The 22640-nt window shown below is 47.8% G+C and overlaps 2 protein-coding genes across 3 annotated transcripts in view; both read right to left on the reverse strand.

Moving 5' to 3' along the window:
- LOC131261190 (uncharacterized) overlaps positions 1-22640 on the reverse strand; it is a 54737-nt gene that overhangs the window by 8596 nt on the left and 23501 nt on the right. The window contains exon 2 of one of the 2 annotated variants that reach the window (XR_009178179.1): positions 19424-21351. Coding sequence is in view for 1 of the 2 variants with exons in the window: in XM_058263143.1 (XP_058119126.1) it covers positions 19757-21351 (1595 nt within the window). In the remaining variant the exon portion in view is untranslated. Of the gene's footprint in view, positions 1-18495; positions 21352-22640 lie in introns of those variants that run through there. The other variant, XM_058263143.1, reaches the window with a different exon arrangement.
- LOC131258431 (serine proteinase stubble) lies at positions 372-15881 on the reverse strand. Its single transcript, XM_058259754.1, has 5 exons — positions 15848-15881; positions 2596-2697; positions 1683-2489; positions 789-1613; positions 372-712 (listed from the first exon to the last, which is right to left on the reverse strand). The coding sequence occupies exons 1-5, from the start codon at positions 15879-15881 to the stop codon at positions 372-374; spliced, it is 2109 nt and encodes a 702-aa protein (XP_058115737.1).

The following is a 22640-nucleotide window of genomic DNA, read 5'->3' on the forward strand; positions in this document are numbered from 1 at the left end:
AACGATTTTTCGAACACTCGTTCTATGATTGCCCGTTGTCCATCATCGTTATCAATTAGACGTGAATCAAGAAGGCTCTCCAGCGGTGCATAATCTTGTATAAGTTAGTTTATAAATTAGGATAATGCTAACACTAATTGATTACCGGAGAAATGTGTAAGACGGATAGGGGGCAGGATAAAGTGGAAATAAATTATATACAAAAACCGAAACAGCACGTCTCCTTCGTTCCGTTTCGCTCCCTCCGGGAACTCCGAAACACGCATCGGGTGTTGGAGTCGTAAAGCCCACCCTGTCCGCCCGGCGAATGCTGACTCTATCACACTATCGATACTATGGCCGTTGGGTCCGGTGTGTAGGAGCTAGCACGCTTACTTCTTCATGTTCTCCCGTATCCAGTCCATGTACTCGCTGATGCGCGTGTACACGCCCGGGTAGCCCGGTTCACCGCACTTGTTGCCGAACGACACCACGCCGACCTGCGTCCAGCGGGCCTCGACCAGCATCATCAACGGGCCGCCCGAATCGCCTTGACAAGCGTCGACGCCTCCCTCGGAAAACCCGGCGCACACAAAGTTGTCCGTGATCGGTTGGAAGTACGCCCGGTTGCAGTCCTCGTTACGCCAGACCGGCAGGGTGGCCTGTTGCTGCTTGGTTGATTCCTTTCCACCGTAGTAGGTCGTACCCCAGCCAACGACTGTTGCCCGACGTCCTGCGAGGTGATTTAGAAATATACAATCGTAAGTTATCGAACCCTCCGAGATACTGAGTAGTCTGTGCGTACTGACCTGCTAGGCGCTCCTTCGAAGGTAGATTCGGACCCGGTAGGCACACCGGTATGACGTACTTCGACTTACGAACCGGTTTGTCCAGCACCATCAGCGCAACGTCGTTGTAGAAGCCGACCCGCGAGAACCGCGGATGGGCACGCACCTCCGTCACCTTGTAGGTGACCGGAGCCGAGGGTTCCCCGTCGGTGGACAGATCGATATCGCCGAGCCGCACGGTGAACTGTCGGGCGGCGAACGGTCGCTGGCGCGAGTCGCGCGTACAATGGGCCGCCGTCAGGATGTACTTGGTGCCGATCAGGGACCCACCGCACCAGAACTCCGTCCGCTTGGCACCGTGCAGGAAGATGGCCGCCATCCAGGGCCACTGCCCGGTCGGCGCCTCGATGCCACCGACAATCCGGCCCGAGGAGTACTCCTGCTGCCCGCAGTCCGCCGGATCGACGATGTTGTCGATCGGTTTGAGGGTGGCCGACAGCAGCGCTCCATCCGATCCGGATGGTGCGACCGTGAACACCGGTACCAGCGGACGCTTGGTGGTGGTCGTCGTGGTAGGCTTGGCCACCGGGGCTAGGACTAAGCTCGGCGCAACCGTTCCTACCGCCGCCGGTGGAGGTCGTGGTCTGGGAGTCGTTAGCTGCGTGCTGCTACTGCTGATGGGACAGCAAACGCCCGGTACGAAGAGACTCTTGAAGCAGAGCGACTCCCGGAGATGACTCAAGTCCAGCAGCAGGCCCGGGCAGGTGCTCAAGTCCTCGCAACGTCCCGGACGTCCGTCCGGCGTCCGGCAGCGATTCTCCGCGTCCTTCGTAGTCTCGATCTTGTCTGGGGATGGAGAACCCGGGGAAAAGAATTAGGATCTGGAATGTGTGCAATATCCGCCGAAATACTTACTACTTGCCGCTGGTTCCGGCCGGCGGGTAGTGGTGGTGGTGCTCGGGCGTACCTCCTGGTGGGCCGGGTCCTTCCGCTTCACCTTGTTCTTCTTCTTCTTCTTCTTTTTCTTCTTCTGCTCCGACACCACCCCGGCCGTCGGGGGAGCAACCGCCGGCGCCGTACTGACCGCCGCGCCCAAACTCAGCTCGTTATCTTCCTTCCGCTGCGCCACAGCCAACGACTCCAACGTCGTCACGGCGGAAGCGGGGGTACTCGAACCCACGACCAATGGTGCCGAAGTAACATCCCCGCTTGCCGTCTCCTGCTCGCCCGTTCCACTGCCAACCCGCTTGATCAGTGGTTCGATCGTCTTCGTCAGGTTCTTGCCGAGCATCGTTTTGGTGAGCGTCAACAGCGCCTCCGGGACCGTTTCCTTCGTGTCCGGGTCGACCTGCGTGATGGCGCTCGCCTCCCCGCCCTTGGTAATGTTCACGATGTACCGCCCGACCGTGTTCAGTGCACCGAGCGTTTCGGACAGCTTGTTGAACGCCGCATCGGAGAGGAGCCGAGCCCGTACCGTGCTCGTTTCCACCGGCCTGCTAGTCACCGGTGCCACTTCCTCCTCGTCCTCCTCGTCCTCCTCCTCATCGTCATCGTCATCGTCGTCGTCATCGTCGAGACCGAAGTCGAAGTAATCCTCATCGTCGTCATCGTCATCGTCGTCATCGTCGTCATCCTCTTCGGCGGGTCGTTGTTTCCCGACGGGGCGTAGCTTCGTCACCTGGGAACCCGTCGCAGACACCACCGGAAGTCGTGGCCCTGTCACTGGAAAGAAAGCACCGATAAAAAAAAAACGAACCCAAAACGGAACACTTTATTGCTACGCTCGACGCTAGGCATAATCTGTGCCAGTTACAAACTTCTAACCTACCTCTGACACCGGCATCAATAACGGTTGGAGATCGCCTGCTTCCTCCTCCAGAATCTCCGCTGACCAGGGCGTGCGAAAGCAGCAATGTCGTCACCAGCAGTACTGAAGAGGAAAAAAAAAAACAAACAAGAAGCGTGGCTCGCGGTGAGAAAACATGCATTAAGTAATCGGTTTCCCCCGCCCACGGAACCGGTTCACGAATTTAGGCCACTACACTTTCCAACAGGCGTCCATCCTCTTCATCTCAAGCTCGGCAATTCATCTCCCACCTCCCGACGAATCAAACGATTCCCTTTGTTGTGTTTGGTTTTTTTATTTACCACACTGTCCATTTGCAGCAATTCCCTCCCTAAGACATGGACCTAAAGAAACATACCATAAACAGACAGTAGACTTATGTAGTGTTCAAAATATACGCCATTTAGTTGCGGAACTAAGGTCCACCTAGAGGGTCCACGCCTGGTTCGTAAAAAACAGTACGGTTAACGCTTGTCAACACATGGTGTGACAATTGTGTATTATGCAACGACGCACAGCGCCGAGTTCGTAGCGTTATCACGTAATATCGTCAACCCGAACGGACCATGCGGACGATCAGCTGTCAAGGCAATGGACATTCCGAGTTAGTGACGCGTAAATCCCGGACGAGAAGGCTAGAGCTCTGTGGTACGTGTAACCCACATCCGTCTAGTTGGTATGCATGGTGGACGTTTCGAAGGACTTAGCCAAACAAATCCGCGATCGAAAGAAACGTAACCAACGGCACTAGAAGAAGCACCTGTTGCAGATAGTGTGATAGTATTTACACTCTATTATTAGGGTTTTGTGTTTCAACCTTTGAGGATCTATGGTAGGTAATCTTTATCTGGCGAAATTTGATTGAATTCCTAAATGTGACAAATATAGCAGTTAATTCTGAGCAATTGAAATGATTTGCTTTCATCAAGTTTTAAAAATAATGTTTCCTTTGAAAGCATCATTTAGCTGATTGACTGAAGGTGAAAGATGTTTTTCCCAAATGTTTAGGCGCAGATTGCGTTCCATGTGTTAAAACATAATTACTACGAACGAACTCAGAAATTACCCACTCGGGCGCCGTTTGTTGAACGCCCCAGACAGCAAAACACGGTGTAAATAGATGTTCGCTTTAAAATTAACAAGTTTTCTTTCTTTATGAAACACAAATTTTAATTGTACAATTAAACAGCCTCAACAAGGCAACACCTTTGCCCTCAAACGCCAAAACACGCGGAAGCCAGCGCATCATGTTGCCGACTTTCCTTTTCACTTTGCTGGCTTGCCAGTGCCCATTCCCCAGTTCCAACAATGAGCAATTGGTACGAGCAATAACTAAATCCGTCCGTCTTATCGCCACGGTAAAATATGTTCCGAAAGCCTAAAGCCTTGTTACATATTTTAATGTGCATTTCACCTCTACACGCTTCTCATGCACGTGTTTGGCAGTGTAAGGAAGTGGAAACATGCATATTAAACAGGTTATGGTAAGCACACAACATACAAACTAATCAGATACATCTCCTTCCCACTTTCATCCCTTAGCAACAGACGCGCCTTCTAGATTAGTTTGTCTTTGCGATTTCCAACCTACACGTGGTAGTTGCGCAAATAAAGTAAAATCAAGCGCGTAGGAGTTTGCGCGACCCGAGGCAGGAGAAAGCAGAAAAACTAACCCCTTGCCCGTTGGGGCTGAGGTGAACCTTATGGAATTATGTTTATATATTTCCACCATCACCACCCTCCCCGAACCAATCGGCGCGAATCCGTTCGGGTGAAACATTAAATTGTAAAGAAACGGTGGAATTTGTTTACAAACAGCCATCCAAATCGGTACAGAGCGGAACAATACTAACCACTCCGTGCTTCCGCTTCGAAAGCGGGAAAATGGTGCCGTACGGATTGGTTTGTTCGCATTTCTTAACACCAACCTCGGTGCAAATCCGAAGGCAACGGACCGAGGTCGACCCGCAGCCGTAGACTTCGACGTACTTTGTGTCCCCGGTGACGCTGGTGGTGGAAAACAAGATGCTTATTCAAGCAACATCCACACAGCTGCATAGGACCGGGGCGAGTCTTTTGGGCAAGTTTGCAAAACAATGAGTAACGAATCAACGAAAGAAAAATCCATGGATCACCGATGACAAACACGTTGGCGCGAGAAAGAAATGGGGGGAGGAGGAGGAGGAACAAACTCCCCGAGACTTACCCAAGGCAAATGACGCCCCAATGCCATGCGTCCCGAACGCAACCGAGTGAAAGTGAATTATGAATCATTTGGTGTTTGAGTTCGGTTCCATTCCATCGTAACGAGTTCGTTCCGCTGCGGTTTTGGTGTTTGGTGTTTTAATTTGATTTTTTGTTTTCTTTGTTTCACGTCCCTTGTCCGATTTACTTTGTTTCAATAATGTACCTCAATTCATCCTTAATTTACAATTTCTTACGGTTGGTCTGCGAGCAGATGCTGGAAGTGTACGGGACACCTTCATGCGCATCAAAAAGATGCAGTAAAGCTTGATTACGCTCTGCTATCGTTCTTTTCTACAGAATTATGTATGGCTCTTCATAAGGTACAACTAATTTACGGTAATCAACGTTATTTTCTACCACACAGTTGTAATGAGGTACTTTGGATAGCATGACTGCTGATTTGTCATTCTACTTTTAAGGAAAGCCACTCTGAAAACCCCACCATTAGAAATCGAAAAATCTAATATGCTCCATTACCACATTCCACGCGTTCCTGAACCCAACGCTACGCAAGCGGAAGGTCAAACCAAATCATCGAAATGTCCGTTAATACGACTAACGAACCCAGAGCCGAGCACCAGCCTGAAAGCCTTTACGAAGCGCTGATGCGTCTGGACGCTACTGAGACTGCCGGGCAGTCGTTCATCAAATCTTCCGTTAGGTCATGAAAGCCGCAAACCGGTTTTCGTTCAGATGACACCGAAATGCGACTCAAACCCAAATGCCGTCCAGCTTCCGTCGAGTCCAAGCAGAACGAAGAGGAAACCGGCCGATCACCTTTCCTCGCAAAGGAGATGCAACGGGAGTGAAAGTAATGGATGACGGCATGATCGATTACAGCGAGATCGTTAGTACGATCGTGCCCAGAAGCGACAACCAAATGTCAACATATTGAACTTTGCAGAAAATCATACTTATCGTATTCGATCGTTGGACAACGAACACCTAAGAAGGTTTTTCTCAGAACCTCGGAAGTAGGGCAACAAATATTGTAACTTTACTAAATAATTACAACGATCATGTTCCCAAAATACCTCGTGAAAATTACATAAAATTGTGTGAAGTATTCATAACCAGCTCAACACCGGACAATCGCACAACGCTGGAGAGAAAAAGTCTGTTTAAGTTCGACAAATGACAAAAAGTGAACCATCAAGTAGGCTGTGATACCGATATTGGAGATTGTGTGAAATTGTTTAAGGAGGCCCCCTCAAGTAAAGGAACAAAAATCACGTTAAACCATGGCTGATGGGGAAAAAACAAAGGACCGATCAAGCCAAAGGTAAAACTCCGATCAAAAAAGTGGTAAAAAGCGCACGGCTTCATCAACCCCGCGAGTTTGTCGGCGAAGAGGAAATGGCGACCGGTTGCCGAAGCGTCAAATCGCTGTTCCCAAATAGCTTTCCGATGTTGGGGATCATCCAATTCGCTCAGCTTTAGTCGAACGAGGCAGGGTGGGCATCGCAGGAGAAAGAAAGCAAAAGTAAAGTTCCGTGTCAAGGTAACGTAAAAGGTCTTCCCTCACGCCGGTCCGCCAGACTAGAGGTACCAATACAAGGCAACGAGGAAATTGATCGTAAAATCGTCTACCACCTCACGCTTCCTAACGGTGCGAGTGATCAGAAAGGTTTTTTTGTGCTTTTGCCTCACGTTATTCTCGTAATGTGTTTACTGATCTTCCATTCTTGTTTGCTTTTAATATGATGGTGATATGCTGTTTTATTGAGGTTACATTAAAAGCCAAGAGAAAACGTCAATTGCGTCCATCCATTGCCTTTTTCGATTTTTGCATTTAAGCAGCTTGACACACAAAGATCGGGTTTAACTTAAAGGTTTTACACAACAAATAGAAAGTATGGTTAAAGGAGTTCTGATTTTAATAGGTGATTTTGGAAATTGTGTGAATTACTTTAAATAACCTTACCGTTGGTACGTGGTATTTTTAATGCCCCAAATGCAAACCACGAGCAAAAGGAAAACAGCAGTTGAATCGCGTCATAAAACCATCAACATCTCATTATTACGTTGTGCGCAACCATGAAGGACTTACACCATCCGGCACGCGACACGCAACGACACCAGGCAATCTACTCTCCTGGGTTTTTCCAGCTACCAGCCAACCAGACAAATGGCGACCACTTTTCCCGCCCATGAATCACTTCCCACCGTTACACACGTTTCGCTTTCGTTTGTTTGTGTAACATTTGCGCCGGGGCTGATTACAATTCACCCGATCCTCATCAGCTCTCTGGAGACACTGTGGCCACCGTTTCATTCCATTGCCATTATCCTTCACCCAACCCCTCCCGAGGTCCATGTCAGGCAACATCTTTTTGGGCAATTTTGCAATTGTTACTGTTTCGTTTCGTTTCGTTTCCCGCACTGTTTGCCTTTCCTCGATTTGCATATTTGCACTGCATGCAAGGCACTCACTTTTACTCTTACCCTTACTCCATTCCAACCGTTGGTGCCTTGTTACACTTACCCTCCCTTGGCAAACACTCTTTGTCGATCTTTTGTGCATCCCAACTCCTCGACAGTAACGAAAAGACAACATCTGATCGCATTGTTTTCGTTTGCCGTTTATCATTTCGCCGATTTGCAGCGATAGGATTCGGCTCTACGATGCCTCCGGATGCTCGTCGATCCACCTCTTACGTCATGCACCGCCCTTATAGAGAGTTTTGGCCATTAGTCCCCGTCAAAACCACACCACTCCATAATGAGTGCTATCCTCCCCTCCCCCGCCATCCTGCTTGGAAAAGTGTGCGCCCCGGTTTTCTACCTCGTTTTCGGGCCGCATCAATTCAAGGCGAATAACCCATCCAGTACCAGCATTTCCCTTTCGCATACATATGCTCGCCTTCTGCCAGTTCGGAAACCAAACAAAAACGGAGAGAAAAAAACGGAGGCAACAATAACCGAGATTGCACAACCGAGCCCGATAATGATACGGTACGGAATTATGTAGCATGAAGCGCCCAACGAAAGCGATAGTGATTCGTCCGAAATAAAAGCATGAAGACTCCTCTCCTCCTCCTTCCAGCCCGACAGCAACGGAGGGGGCAACGTGCCGGAACAGCGCCGGTAGCTTCTCCGCCCGGAATTACCGGACGATCGTTTCCCTTGCGCTGGTTGTGGCCAGATAACGGCCGATCAGGTTGTTGTACCGATCGGCATCGAACCAGGTATGCTGTTTCGGCGTTTTCTGCTAGAAGAACAAGTTTTTGCAGCGATAAATGAATTGTAGAAGTTTAAAGAGGAACATGTTGAATGTAATTTGTACACGTTCAACGAAGTTCCACGAGGTCACGATCATTGTGTCTACGAATACGTCGAATAGCTTTTAATCTGTTTGGGGTTACAAGAACACACCTTAATCAAATAAGTAAACACATTTTGACTATTAACCTTTTAATGTTCACTTATTGTTTATGCAATTTAAGATGTGTTAAATTGGTTTTGGTTTGTTCCAAAAAGACACTCAAGTAGACAATGTCTTCTTAGGTTTTGGGTCTTACATCCAAGAATTAGATTTCCGTTTATCAAGAGATTGTCTACTTCTATCCCAAAAACGCCGAAAATATATTTTGATTCCTATGAGGCCGGAAATACCCATGTTCAACAGACGATAATTAAGTTTAAAGTTTTATGATAGAATCGTTTTTATCGGATTAGCTTTTTCTTAAGTAAGTAAACTAGCTCAACATGTTTCGTAAATGCCATTTGCTGTGATAATATCTCAAAAAATGACTCCATTATAGGAACATGCATATAGCACTGCTATTAAATGAAACGAAAAGTTGTTTTATGACTTGACAAGCATCGCATCCCATACGAGAGGCATCAGCGATTTCCAATCACTTACGCTGGCGACCACTTGACGATAAGCCTTTTCAGTTTTATCCGATCACTTCCTTATTACTTCCACGATCACTTCCGAATCGCCACTACCCTCCGCGAGGGTAGACGATTAAAAGGTCTTCTTTCGGTCCCGGAACGGACAACGGGCACTTGCCAACCTTAAAGGCCCCTTTTATCGTCCCATCGAAGCCCATGAAAGCGACCGATTGGACGCAAATCTCACGCGGAAAATCATGGCGGAGGCTGGACGGCATCATAAGCATAGCTTGCCGGCTTGCCGGTCGGAGGGTAGAGCGGGCGGGGAAAACAATCAGCCTCACCGTAGGCGAAAGGTGTAAAAACACACCAATGGCTAGTGCCAACCCGTTTGGAGGAGAAGGAAAGTAAAACCTTCCCGATTAGACGGATTGCGATCGAGAGCTCCCGAGCACGTGTTTCCGGTGCGTTCGGTGGCGCCATCTACCCGGCCCCGGTCCGGCCCCAAACCGCGCCGATCGTCAATTACTGTCACTTTTAGCCGGCTGTCAATTTTTATTACACCATTTCGCCGCAATTATGCACCTGCCAGGGTGAGCGCCGGTGGGGGAGGAACCGGGAAAAGAAACGATGGGGAAATAAGCAGCGCTTCCTATGCATGGGCGACCGTCAGGGTGGCAATCCGCGTCGTAACGCCACCGTTCGGTTCAAAATTGGCCATGAAAGCGCACCTCCGTAATGACCGTCCGGTTGGATGGCGCCTCGGGTTCGGAAGCCAACGGGTTCACACCCCACACAGGAGGCAGGCCCGATAGGCGGCGAACGAAAGTGAAAACCAACTTCGCCGTTATGTTTTTTTTCCTTCCTCCCTCCCCTGAGAGTATTTTTTCTTTATTATTATTCAATCGCGTCTTGGCCGCAAAGAAAACCCGCATCACCTTGCGGGCACACGAAAAAAAAACAACAACGCAAACAAGTGGCGAGAAAGAAAAGCCATCCTGCCGAGCTTCTTCTTGCCGGGTCCAGCCGGGCGAGCCGGGCCCTCCTTAATCGATCGATCAACCGCTCCGTCGATCGAAACCGCGCCTCGTTTGGAAGTGGATTGAAAACGCGAGAAAACGCAAAGGAAAACAAACAAACAGACCAAACAAGATTAGAGGTCTGTTGGATGGAAGGAGATGCCAAGAAGGGCAGGCAAAAAGGGAAAATATGCTCGCAAAAACACAAGGTGGACCAAAAACCCCGGCCAACCTTGCCGCTAGAGGACCCCCCCGGTTTATCTAATCGATTAATCAGCGCAAAATCTTCTCCATCACCGACTACGGTCCACCCGGGGAAGTTGTTCCGGGGGTCTTCGGGGGTTCCGGAAACCGGACGCCAGACGCGTACCGGATGCGTGGCTAGGTGCCTTTGGTATTCAAAACGTCCGGCGCATCCGTTGGGGTTGAGAGTGAAAATGACGAAAATTTTAAAACAAAAACCACCAAAAATAATGTATCAAATCAAAGATCCAAAAATAATTTGTAAATACGAACTAAAATGATGAGCATAACGAAGTCATATCAAATTCATTTTAAACTGATAAGTTCAGTAAAAAAGTGTTTATTTTCAGTTCTTTGGAAAATAGTATTCTAACAACTAGTCTTAAGTAAAACCGACTACCCGTAATAAGAAGAAAATAAACTAACAATAATAGTTTGAAGGAGCTAAGAAAATAATTCTTCACTGCAAAGTCAAATATGAAAATACTGTTTCGTATTTTTATGTATAATTGGTCGATTATTATCATGCACTTTGCGAAGACTTTCATCCATCAACCTGCGGCACGCTCGGAAACATCTGAGAAAAAAACATGTGTTCACGGTTAATGTAATGTCATTAGCACGGTGGGTTGATTATGCGCAAGCATACAGCAGTAAAAGATCACTCATGATGCGCGCACGTGGTTGCTACGAAGAAAAATATCGTTGGTTTCCACATTAGCGATCCACTACGGTCTTTCCACCGTCCCGAGGGTAAGGAAGGGGAAAAAAACTCCTTGAAGCAGAAGGGGGAACCCGGCACGTCCGTCCGGGGGCCGGTTATGCGATCATGCTCGACGGAATGGGGTCAACCGGGGTTCCACATAGGTCGTCACACCGTGCGCAAGCAACGGGCTGCCAGGTTTGTTTAGCACTTCTGCTTTATTTTAGTTTTTACCTTTCTTCTCACGCGCCCGATACAAACCCAGCTGCCGGGAGGCTGGCAGGGCTTTCCTTCCTCGTGGGGGCCCCACGGAAAAAAAACATCATTCCGGTCCGAAGACCCTTATGAATATTCCATGAGCGGTCGCTGACAAACTGACTGTTTGCGCGAACGCTGCACTTCCCAGCAGCTTTGAAGCCGATGGCCAGTGTGGAGCTTTCGTTTTCCGGCAGTTACAGTTTTATCGCTTTATTAGCCACCGATAACGGCGGTTGCCGATTGACCGTGATAGATTAGATGGCCCGAACAGTCGCAGTTCGTCGAGTGTGGCGCTAGAGGCATAAAAGAAGATCAAAGGATGCGACGTGTAACTCTTGATAAAAAATTTGACTGGTGGTTGTTGACAAATAGATCACAAAACGGTTTGCTTATGGCAGTTTATTATAATGTTTTGTACAAATTGATTATTGTTCTCGAATTTTCAGAAAGAACATTGTCAAAAATAACAATGGAATAATATGTTGGAATAAATTATGAATTTGAGAGGTCCGCGGTTTTTAACTAAACGCATTACGGATCTATATTACCATCATTGAGGACCAACCAATCTTAGAATTTAAAAATAAAAAACAAATATCACTTTACTCTTCTTCTCATCTTTAATATCTCCAGACAAACCTAACACCAGAACAAGATAACTAATCTGGCTCAAAACTATAAAGAATCACGACGTGTATTCCATGTAAAACTTAAATGAACAGTTAAACGAGTGATCTATTGGCACCCGTGATGGGTGGGCTGTTCTCGTGTCTATAATGCCACATAGTTTTATATGATTTCCCAACATTTTGTGCCCGTTTAGCGGCGAAGAACCGGTTGGCGATGATGTCCCTAAAATTTGCCAAATTTCCAAGCTTTATAAGCCACGGTGGTTTTTTTTCTCACGGTCCTGCCCAACCATTGACCATACCGTTCCAATTTTTCCATTTTATTACCTCACTGGCACAATATGAGAACAACTTTTTCCACCGCCTCTGACAACCGTGGTTTGGAATAAGGCAACAAGCATGTCGACGAAAAAAAAAAACACACTTCAACATGGACAAAAGCTCGACCATCCGACACATCGAGGCTAAAGAGATTCATCGCCCTGGGGACGCCGGGATTGGCATCGGTTTAGAAAATTATGACAATGTTATGACCCGCATTCTCGAGAGTGTGGAAAATCTTTCGTGGCGTTCGTGGCCGCAAAATTAGGCCACGCCGAGCCGATGTAGTCGCGCATAAAAGCAGTCGTATTGGGTCCGGGCTCAGTTGGTCGGTAAAGTTTTTTGTGCATGTAAATGTAGGTGTGTTTTGTTTGTCCTCCCCATTCTTTTGTCGATGACCTTCCGGGAGAAGAAATTTAGGACACCTGCATTCATAGCTGAAGTAATTCCATTGCGAGTGAACAGCGGTTCAAATTGATAAATATCCTGTTTCATCGACAATGTGGCTTTAATAATTGTGTTGGGCAATATATACAAATATTTTTAACAAAAGTGAAAAATTAAAACTTTAAACTTGTTCGCCGATTTGCGCCATAATATTCACCGAACCGATGTCAACACTAAATAAATGGTAATAAATTAATACATTAATAACATTAAAAACTTTCTTATATTTTAAGTTTTCATTTTCAAATTTGCTTCCTAATCTTTTCGAATGCTTCCGGTAGCTCGCTTATTAAATTAATCGCTCGAACATTTGCATTCCAACACCAGCAGCCCCTGGGAAAGATAAATTTATGAATATTCACTAACTCTCGCTAATTAATAATGTTGCCCTAAAAAATATTCAGGAAAAATAAAAGTCTACCCTTTCCCGGTCCAGAGGGCATCTTATTCAACCATTGTAAAGTCTGGCTCAAGATCGGTAAAACGAGAGGTCGATGCAAACCTATTTTCTGCCCCGCCATTGTTTTGACAGTTAGTTTGATAAGTGTACACACATTCATGCATTATGTAGGAGATCTTCGCAAGAATCTCTTACACGAAATAAGTAACTGGAAATTCTAGATCAGCTTTGCTCACGTCCAACCTTCCACCCAACGCATCAATAACATGTTCATGTAGTAAAATATACTAAATTTTCTTGTTTAAACAAACATTTTGAGTCGCTCAGGTTTTTATCTCTTTACATGGGATGCTTCGACCTCTTTTCCACCGATCTTGCTACAGATGGCTCTGCCGAAGATCGCAAACAACCGATGAGTTTTGGGAGGAGTTTTTAAGAAAATGTGGCAATTTTCTTACGAGCCGTATGCATAATTCCTGTGTCCTTTTACGGTTCTCGGAAATCCCCACACTATTGGGGTCAATAAAATCTCACCCCAAGACTGTCTGCGTGATGCAATGATGCGCGTACTTTTGTGACCCTCGGGCCAACGATGATGAGCGTAAATTTAGCCGCGCACATGCAAACCCGGACACGACAGGCTCCTGGTAAAGGCCCGAAGGTGAGCGGGCAGCTCGCGCAAACACACCCGAGGGTGAAGCACGTATGCAGCAGTCAGTTCGGATGACCCACTTCCAGTGTCGTCGGGGGACGTTTCTTCTTCCGACTCGGCTCCAGCCACCCGTCCGAAAGTTAACCCGCGTAACAGAAAACGCAACAGCCAGCACGACGAGCTAAAGTTTATTTCCTTACGCAACCACAAACTGCACACACTCACTTAAGCCCCGAGCAGTTTAGCACCCCGGGTGGAAGTTGTGGCATCGTGGGGGCGCTGGGAGGGGGAAAAAGGAAGGACACCGAAGCTAATCAAACATGCAACACTTTACTCCCATTTCTCTGCCGCGTGGATGAATCATGCGAGCTCCGGTTTTGGCCAAAAACCGACGGCGATTCCCACCACCAGCTGCGCTTCCACCGGAGCAGAAAGCTTTGTGTCGAAATACGACGGTGGACGGGGAAAGGACGGAACTGGAACCGAGGCCACCATCCGGAGGAGAGATGGATGGGGGTGATTACATGGGAGTTTCGCTTGCCATTTTTAACCCCGCCCGCTTCTTCTCCGCCGACCGTCACGTGACGGATCGGAACCGAGCAACCAGGACGTCGTAACCGTTCGACGACAGTTTCGAACCGTATGCGCCCGTTTAGTATGACTTATTTTTCTTTCTCACCATCTTTTCTACCAGCAAAGGTCCGTGCGAACTTGAGGGTGCCGTGGCGATTTTGTAACAGCGCAGTGTTGGCAAAACGCGGCGAAAGTGAAGGAGGAAAGTGATAAACTGGCGTTTAAAGTATTGCCTAACCCTTCGCGGGCGAAGGTGATGCGTTTTATGCATAGCAATATTTTCAAACTTTGTTCTTTAAGACAGGAGGCCACAAATAATAGGAGCTTTTCTGTAGGCAATTTCCTGATAATTTAATGAATGAAAATTCATGATCTAAACCAAACTCTGTTCGAATTATTGTGTCACAATACCACACTAAACGAATACCGTATCGGCTAAAGCGACATTTTCCCAATTAAATTGGGACTAAATCCCTTTCTTTTAAACATACAATGTTCTATCGCTATCTTATTACTTAATATGGTTTTTAACAAAAAACAGCAAAGTATTCCCTTTTAACATAAAAAAATTCAAATCAAATATTATCATTAGCTTTGAACAAAGAATATTGATCGATAAACCAATGGACGATTTTAATTTCAATTTTTAATGTTAGCTTCGATGGCTTTCGAGCCTTTCTGGCACGGATGGGTTAGAATACGACATGCAAAAGCATTGCACCCAAGCAAAGCGAGAAACCCGGTGTGGGAGAGATTCATCGTTGGAATTAAAAGGCAAATTAAAAGCCGGTTGTGGGTGCATTTAAAGCTCATAAAGTTTGCGCACTATACCAGAGATCTCGTGGCGCTTTCTTTGCCTTTACCTGCCCGTCAACAAACTATTGTTGCAGTTGTACTGTCGGCCCCAATGTACAACCTGCTGCCGGTACCCGCGCACAATGCACAATGGGGAAAAGGTTCATGCATTTTCGTAGATCACCCTCACCTTTTCCTCCCCGATCCCTTCACGGATGCAAAACAACAACCAAGCAAAAACCCCTACGACGCGGGATGAGGATGTGAATTTAAATGTTTTAATGTGCAATCAAAACTGCCGGTCCCTTCACGCACACTTCACGCACAAGTATCCACACGCTGGCCGGGGCGACTTTACTTTTACTCTCGTTGAACTACTTGCACGCTGACGGCCGATCATCCACCGGTTTCATTTACGATGCACAATTTTGTTTTCGAATCAATGTGTCTTTCACTAGCGCCCTATGTCGCTTCCTGGTGTGTATCATTTCGCCATTGGCCGGAAATCGGATAAGCCCGGAAGACGGCTTTTCATAATAAATACTGCTTCCCCGCGTGGCCCGACACGCACAGGTTTTGTGCACGAGCCGTGTCTCATCTGCCGGAAGAATGGCACCGGATCTGACTGCATCCAACCGATGCGTTGGCGTTTAATTGCGTGCTCGTGTATTTGGAGTTTTCTTTTCGAACGAAACAGTATGCTACCATTTTATGTCGAGACAGACTAGAAATTATTGGGAAGCGAATGAAAGTTGTATATTGACTATCATGATAACGAATTGAAATGATAATTTCCGTTGGTATAATTTATTGGATTAATCGGCTTTACTGTAACATAAAACTGAATTCGGAAAAAATGCATTGCTTCCTTTGACATATCATAAAATCATTTAAGTTATAAGAATTAACGGTAAAACCTAATCGTATTAAGAACAAGTAAGATAAACCGCCCAGAGCTTAATGCTTTTTGGCTCCATACTTCAATAGTACCCGGCTTAAGCAGATAAGCTTTCCACCAGCCCCACCAAACCTTAGCCTGCTTAAGGTTGATTTATTTTTCAAAAATTATCTGCCACCAAAAAAAAGGATGATGAGGGGGGAAATTACCTGCACACGCAGCATGCGTTCCGTTCGGTCTCATTGCGTTTCCCAAGTCCGGCAAAAGTCACCACCACTCGAGACTTGTTTTCTTTATTTCGCCCGATTGACAAACAGGATACAGTTACGAGTGTCGGATGAGGTTTGGTTCCGCGACTCCGGTTGCTTTCGGTTTGGTGCACCCGGGCTGTGTTTTGTACCGTGTTTTTTAATTTTATTTTTGGTTTACTGCCTTTTATTTCTCCTTCACTTGCACGGTTTATTACCCGACGATAGTTTTACGCTCCTTGGTGGGTTATTTATTTTCACTTGCCACCCCGACGGACAACCGAGGCTAGCAGCATTCCGGAAGTACTACGCGCACGGATGTGCCGGATGCGGTATTTGCGCGCGGCGGTTCACCTAACGAGTGCGCCTGCTTACGTAAGAAGCGGTTGCGTTCTGCGGCACGAACGACCCTCTTCCCGCTGGCCGTGCCGTGCAGTGACACACATACGTCGCGCGATTCACACCGATCGGGCACACACTCACGTAACTGCACTCCGGAAGGCACGCGGAGCGGGGCACGCACCAGGACTTCCTATTCTGTCGTCGGTTGTGTTTGCTTTTCTTCTACACGACCGCAACAACTCGTCAACATTCCCGCGCAGCTGGCCGAGCGGTCGGATGGGAAAGACAGTTTCCCGGTTTTTTTTTCTTTTGGTTAAAACGATTCTTTCAACCCGCGCGACAGTGCACTCTTTTTGACGCGATGGCCAACAACGACGAACCTCTGCTATCTTAAATTTGCAACAACCAACCACCAAAAAAAACCGTACCAAATTGAATATAAATTTATTTTCCCACCACACAAACCCCGCACTGTCGGGGTGAAGGGGTGTGAGGAGGAGGTAAAATATTTATTCACTTCCGGTTCAGACCTCCACTTCGGGATAATCAAGACGGACCGGCCGGGTATGGGACGGGACTTTCGTTTTCACCCCGTCAAGATGTGGGACATGGGAAAAGGCTTGCTTCTCCTCGCCTCCTGCTGATCGTCGTATTGCACCTCGCGCACACGCCAAGTTGGACCGCTACCATGTAACTGATGCCGCAAAAGTACTGGATGATCTTGGTACGTTTCTTGTCTTGTTTTTCTCCCGCCTTGTATTTTATGTTACCGTCACTTCACTCGGGCCACAACGCCGTATGCCACTCTGGCAACAATCGACACTAACGAGCCCGAACGAAAAGCCCGGCTGATGATGCTCACCGTCATACGTGCGTTACACAATGTTATAATCTCTCCTGCATCGCCACTTTTCGTCACCCGTTCCTCCTCTTGCCAGGAGCCCGGCTTAAGATGCTTTTTTTTGGGCTAGAAATTTTCGGTTTGGTAAATGAACCGTACGCAATCGCAAACCAGCATCCAGTCGACGAAGCAGCTTAATATCCACCAATTAACTGATAGAGCTGGAGTTGAGAAGGAAGTTATTGAACACTCGATGACCCCGTCGACGACGACGACGACGCGATTCACAAAGATTCGACCGTCCGCTAAGACAGAGAAAGGGGTGGCTTCGGGGAGCCCAAAAAGCCAACGAACCGTCCCGGACCGCGGGGCGGGGGGAAGAAGAAAACCAGCGCGAGCGCACTACGAAAAGACGCGTCCGATGCGCGTCACGTTTCGATTGGATCTGAGCGGGTTTGCTGCGCGCGAATCGTCTCGACGTACCCGGACCCATTTCTCCATTTCTTCGCACCGAACGTGGATCGTCAAGGCGGGCGGGGAGAAGGGCGGGAACACGCGCGCTGGTGGCCGTGCTTTTGCTTTCGATTGCGCGACACGCGACCACCAGATTCCGTCGCCTTTACAAAGCGTTGTGGTTGTATGTGTGTCGCGGATGGGGCGTCGCGGGGGGGGAGGTTGCATTTCGTATGGTCGCGTTCCACCCCCCCTCGGGGCGCCCACCGGCGCGACGTGGAAGATCGGAGCTTTTATGCGAAGACCGCTTGCTGGCGAAAGCTTATGTGAAGGTTTTCCTAAAGTTTCCCTAAAGCTTACGATCAGGCGGGAGGCGAAAAGCTTACATTCTACAATGCATGAGACCACGTGCATGGAAGGATGCTGTATGTGGCACGTGCTTAATAAAGGTGGATTTTAAACCGTAGTAGCCTTTAAGCGAAAAACTTTTATTTCTTACAGCCCATTCAAGAAAAATACCCCCTAAGTCAACATGTCAATTGTTTACCTTTTATCTCTTCTACTACAAAAATTAATCAAACGAAACTAAAACTCACTGATTGTAATCAAAGTGAAGATTTTTTAGAGCAGTCTTTTCCACGTGGGGCGAAACGCACCCTGTGAATAACTATTGAATTAACTTTTTTTTATCGAGACTTGATTGATATACAATCCCAACACAAGGTAGACTTTATCAAGCAATTTAGTTAAATATGGTTCCAACTACAAATAAACATATTTTACCCGGAACGGTAAAACGACCCCTGGTTATAGAAACTATTACTTGCCACGTTTTCCCCTCATAATTTCAATAACCTCTATTGAAGATGCAATCAGCAGTTAGCAACCAAGTTGGATAGAAACAATTATCTACTTTGTGATATTTATCAATTATGCTTACGCGCAGAAGAAAGTGCAGATTTATGCTGCGGCGTTTTCTTTTTGTATCCGCGCAATGCCGTTTACGCTTTATTTCATAGCTTAGTTTCGAAAAGTGTTATGAAACTGTTCCATACGTATTCTGTTACTAAGAAAAAATATTCAACTACATCTATATGGTTTCAGCATAAATATGTACACGTACTACTCCAACCGGAATCCTTCGTCACATGCGACCGAACCGGAGACCATTTAAATCTATTTTAAAAACACTTAGAGATAAAATCTTCTTACGAGCGTAACATCGACCCATATCGCATACTAACACACACGCACTGGTTGATTAGTTGGCATCGTTTGGAACTGGTCGTACATTGTCATACGGTTGACCGGTTGACTATCGATAAAATTGCTAGCTGAGCATTCGTTCCAAAAATCTCTCCTCGACCTTCCAGCCATTTCCCATTGCATTCCCATGTTCGCTTGTTGTATACATGTGCGTTACATTTTATCATTTAGCTAGATATTTACATCTATTCCGCAACGAGAACAGAGAGAAGATCCACCGTCACCGTTTGCGTTGACCCCCGTTACGAGGTGTGGGTTCGTTAAACCGATCCCATTTTCTTTTCCTATCCTGACATTTTTACGCGAGTTAGGAATATTTTCTCAGTTCACATTCGCACAGTTATACATTTAGAGCTATTACACAAAAAAATGGTCTCTTCTTTCGTTGGCGCAATTGCTATGAACGACTATAATCTCTACCAATGCAAAAATAGTTCGAGAAGAGTGGAAGGAAGTACTGGGACTGCGTTCAGGGTTGTGTCTCTGGTATGGTTGTTTTCTTTTCCATCATTCGATGCTGAGTCGCTCAAGGTTTAAGTAACTAAATCACGTGGCAAAAGGGGTAATCCTTTCAGAATGGTTTGATATGCTAAAACTATCCCCTCTGTTTGCTCTTTTTCTCTCTCTCTCTTAACCACATACGTCTGCCAACTACGAATCACAACAGCATTGGCGTCCCGTCAGGCCAATAGAGCACCAATCAGAGATGGGAGGAGGGCCGCACTTCAATTTCATCTATCTAACTTCCCTTCTTCAGTTCTTCACTAATTTTCTCGGCTCTTACATTCGATTTGTTATGAGTAAATTAAAACAAAACAAAACAAAAAGTCTGGCACAGGTACGTTACGCGTTTCCGTTTTCTTCACGACTGAACGGGATGTTTCATTTCCGAAAAGAATTGAGACAGGGGACGATTCTTAAAATACGTATTGTGTCGAGTGAGACACCTGACACCGGAAGTCCTGACTCTAACCACTGCCTACGACACCGGCTGTCGCTCCACTGGCTGGTAAGATCTCGCCTGGTTCGCTCACTGCCCGATCGGCCTTGTTGCGAATATCCTTGTGACGACGTAGCGTACGGGCTGCGGGCAGTGGGATACCCTGCCTCCGCAGGATCTCGTAGTCGCGCGTGCCAATCTCGTTCTTGATGTCCAAAGCCGAATTGATCATCTCCTGCGTCCACCGCTTCGGGTTCTCGGGCAGTGTGTTGAGAAACTCGACATGTGCCGGCGACAGCTTGCTCATATCGAACGTAGGTGAGTCCTTGTCGAAGATCGAATGGTTCTCGAAGATGCCGAGCGACGAGTCGTCTCCGGCGGTTCCGTTCAGATCGTACGACGAATGAATGCCGGCAGCGGCCGCCGCCATTGCCACTGCCATTGCGGCCGCTGTAGCCGCCTGGTCGGAACCATCGCCTGGCGAGGAATCACCGGCGATGCTATCAAACAGCGGGTGACGGGTAAGATCGGCCTGTGTTAAACGGTTATACAGTTCCAGCTGCTGCTGTTGCTCTTGCTGTTGCTGCTCACGAGCACGCTGCTCCTCTTCGAGCTGCTCCTCCTGCTGTCGCTTTTGTTGTAGCAACTCCAGGTTGTGCTCCTCGTCATCCACCATGTTCCGTTGACCAACTTTGTTTACCAACTCCCCCGATCCCGCGTCACCCCGACCATCCGGCTCGTCGTCGTCGTCCACGGCCACCGTCGCTCCGGCCATGCGCGACAAGTCCTCCAGCCCGTTATCCTGCTCGTAGCGCGTCAGCATCACCAGGGTGGGAATGTTCAGAAATTCCTGCTTCCGCAGAGTTTCATAGTTTTTGCTGCCAAGCTCGTTCTTCAACTCTAACGATCGCTGCAACTCGTAGTCGGAGAAACCTTTGGTGTTCAACGTGAGCGTCTGCAGGAAGCTGATCTGCGCCATCGTCAACACACCGACGTCAAAGTGTCCGTCCTCCGAGTCATGTTCGGCCTTCATCATTGCTTTCTCCGCATCGTTACCGAAGAGGAACAGACGACCCGCACCGTACGCTTCTGCCGCCTTATGCTGTCCACCAGCACCCGGCACCGGTGGGACACCACCGCCAACACCGCCACCAGCACCCGCACTACCGCTCTCTTCCGCCAGCATCTCGTGGTGTTTACGCTTCCGGCCGACCACCTCCACCTCCTCCGGCACCGGTTCGGCATTCCGATACTTGCGCAGCGTTTTGACGCTCGGCAATGGCATACCGTCGTTCTTGCGCAGCGAATCGTACTCCCGGCTGCCGATGATGTGGCGGATTTCGTTGCACGTACGCAGCTCGTACGGAGTCCATTTCTTCCGGAAGCCTACCATCGACTTGAGGAACTCAATCTGGGCCTGCGACAGGGTCTGCTGCTGGTTGGGCTGCTGCGCGGCGTACTGTTGCTGGTGATGGTAGCCGGCATCGTCGCCGTTCATCCGTATTCCACCGTCGCCATCGTAGCGGCTCTGCTCGAGCAGCGAGGTCGGATCCTGGTAGCCATCCTCATCGTCGTCCTCGTCATCGTTCGCGTTGTGCTGGTAGTAATTGATATCCGGAGACGCTAAAAGAATAAGAAGCAGAAGAATAGCAACGTTAGAAATTGGTTAACATATTCACTAACTATCAACGTCCGAGTTAGTTGTGTTTTACAGTTTTAGCTTAAGCTCATTTGAAAAAGAATTCCCATGTGAACTGAAATTCTACTACTCAAATATCTATTGCTTCATTATACACAAGCCAAAATCAAAGTACTTTTGTACTTTGAAGTTATTCTAACATACAAGCTCGCACAAATTATGGTAGCTTATGTCTTTGATAAGCGCCTCGTAGTTAAGAGCCTCGTGGCTCTTTAAAACTTTTCAGCCCCCGCAGACTGGTTTCCCTCCGTCAGTCATATGCATCCAGCCGAATAAATATAAGCCACCCTGGGAGGATTTGCATACGAGAAGGTTGTCGGGTGCCGGTGGTTTCTTGTCTCTTTTCTTTCGGAGACATCGACTACACCACCATGCCGATTATTTCAAGAGGACACAAGCCACACCGAAGACGCGAACGAACGTTCGTCCGACCACCCTCACTCTTCTGTCTGTGTTCTTGTTCTCGTTCGTTCTGTTTGTTTCGATTTTCACTAATGTTTTCGAACAATTTGCCACCGTTCCTATAGACGGTTCCTTTTCGCAGCCTCTTTTATACTCAAACATGCTCATAGATTGCTCCTGAAAGTTGGCTAAATCAAAAGATGAAGGTATCGCATAACGGATGGATCAACTCGTATCCCCACAGCGTTGATGGGGGGCCTACAAGGCCCATCAAGCCACGAACGAAAATCGAGAATACAACCGCCATAACGCACAAACTCTACCCTATCCTGGTAATCACTCACAAAAGCCACCCTTTGATCCCTGCCATTACCACCTGATGAATCTCGTAGTGTCTTGGCACAAACAAAAAAACGGTTGGAGAAGGAAGTGATTGGGACGCATGGCATCGCCACCGACTCGCCCCACGGCCCGCCCGGTCCCATGCTCGAATTTGTTCGCCCAACGAATAACCGGTGGTGCACGCCGTCATAGTCGTCGTGGCAGTCATCGTCGCCATCGTCTTCGTGGTTGTTGTGGACGTCGTCGTGGCCAACATCGTCGTCGTCGTCATCGGGGTCGCACAGGGTTGGTGGACGACTGCGCGCTGATGTGGTCGCCTCGAGTTCGACCGAATCGAGTGAAGGGCGTCTCGACGGGCCGCGGTCACACCAATGGCGCATGGCGATGGTGGTGGTGATGATGGTGCTGATGTAATCACGCCAAACGGACGGTCACTCGGTCGGTGCAAACGTTCGGCCGGGCCGCGATA

This window comes from Anopheles coustani, chromosome 3 (assembly GCF_943734705.1).
Source record: "Anopheles coustani chromosome 3, idAnoCousDA_361_x.2, whole genome shotgun sequence".
NCBI lineage: Eukaryota > Metazoa > Arthropoda > Insecta > Diptera > Culicidae > Anopheles > Anopheles coustani.

Coding starts and splice junctions, on each gene's coding strand:
- LOC131258431 (XM_058259754.1), bottom strand. CDS start 15,881: ATGAGACCGAACGGAACGCATGCTGCGTGTGCAG. Junction 2,698..15,847: donor AACGCATGCTGCGTGTGCAG/GTAATTTCCCCC, acceptor TTTCCTCTTCAG/TACTGCTGGTGACGACATTG. Junction 1,614..1,682: donor GCCGGAACCAGCGGCAAGTA/GTAAGTATTTCG, acceptor CTCCATCCCCAG/ACAAGATCGAGACTACGAAG.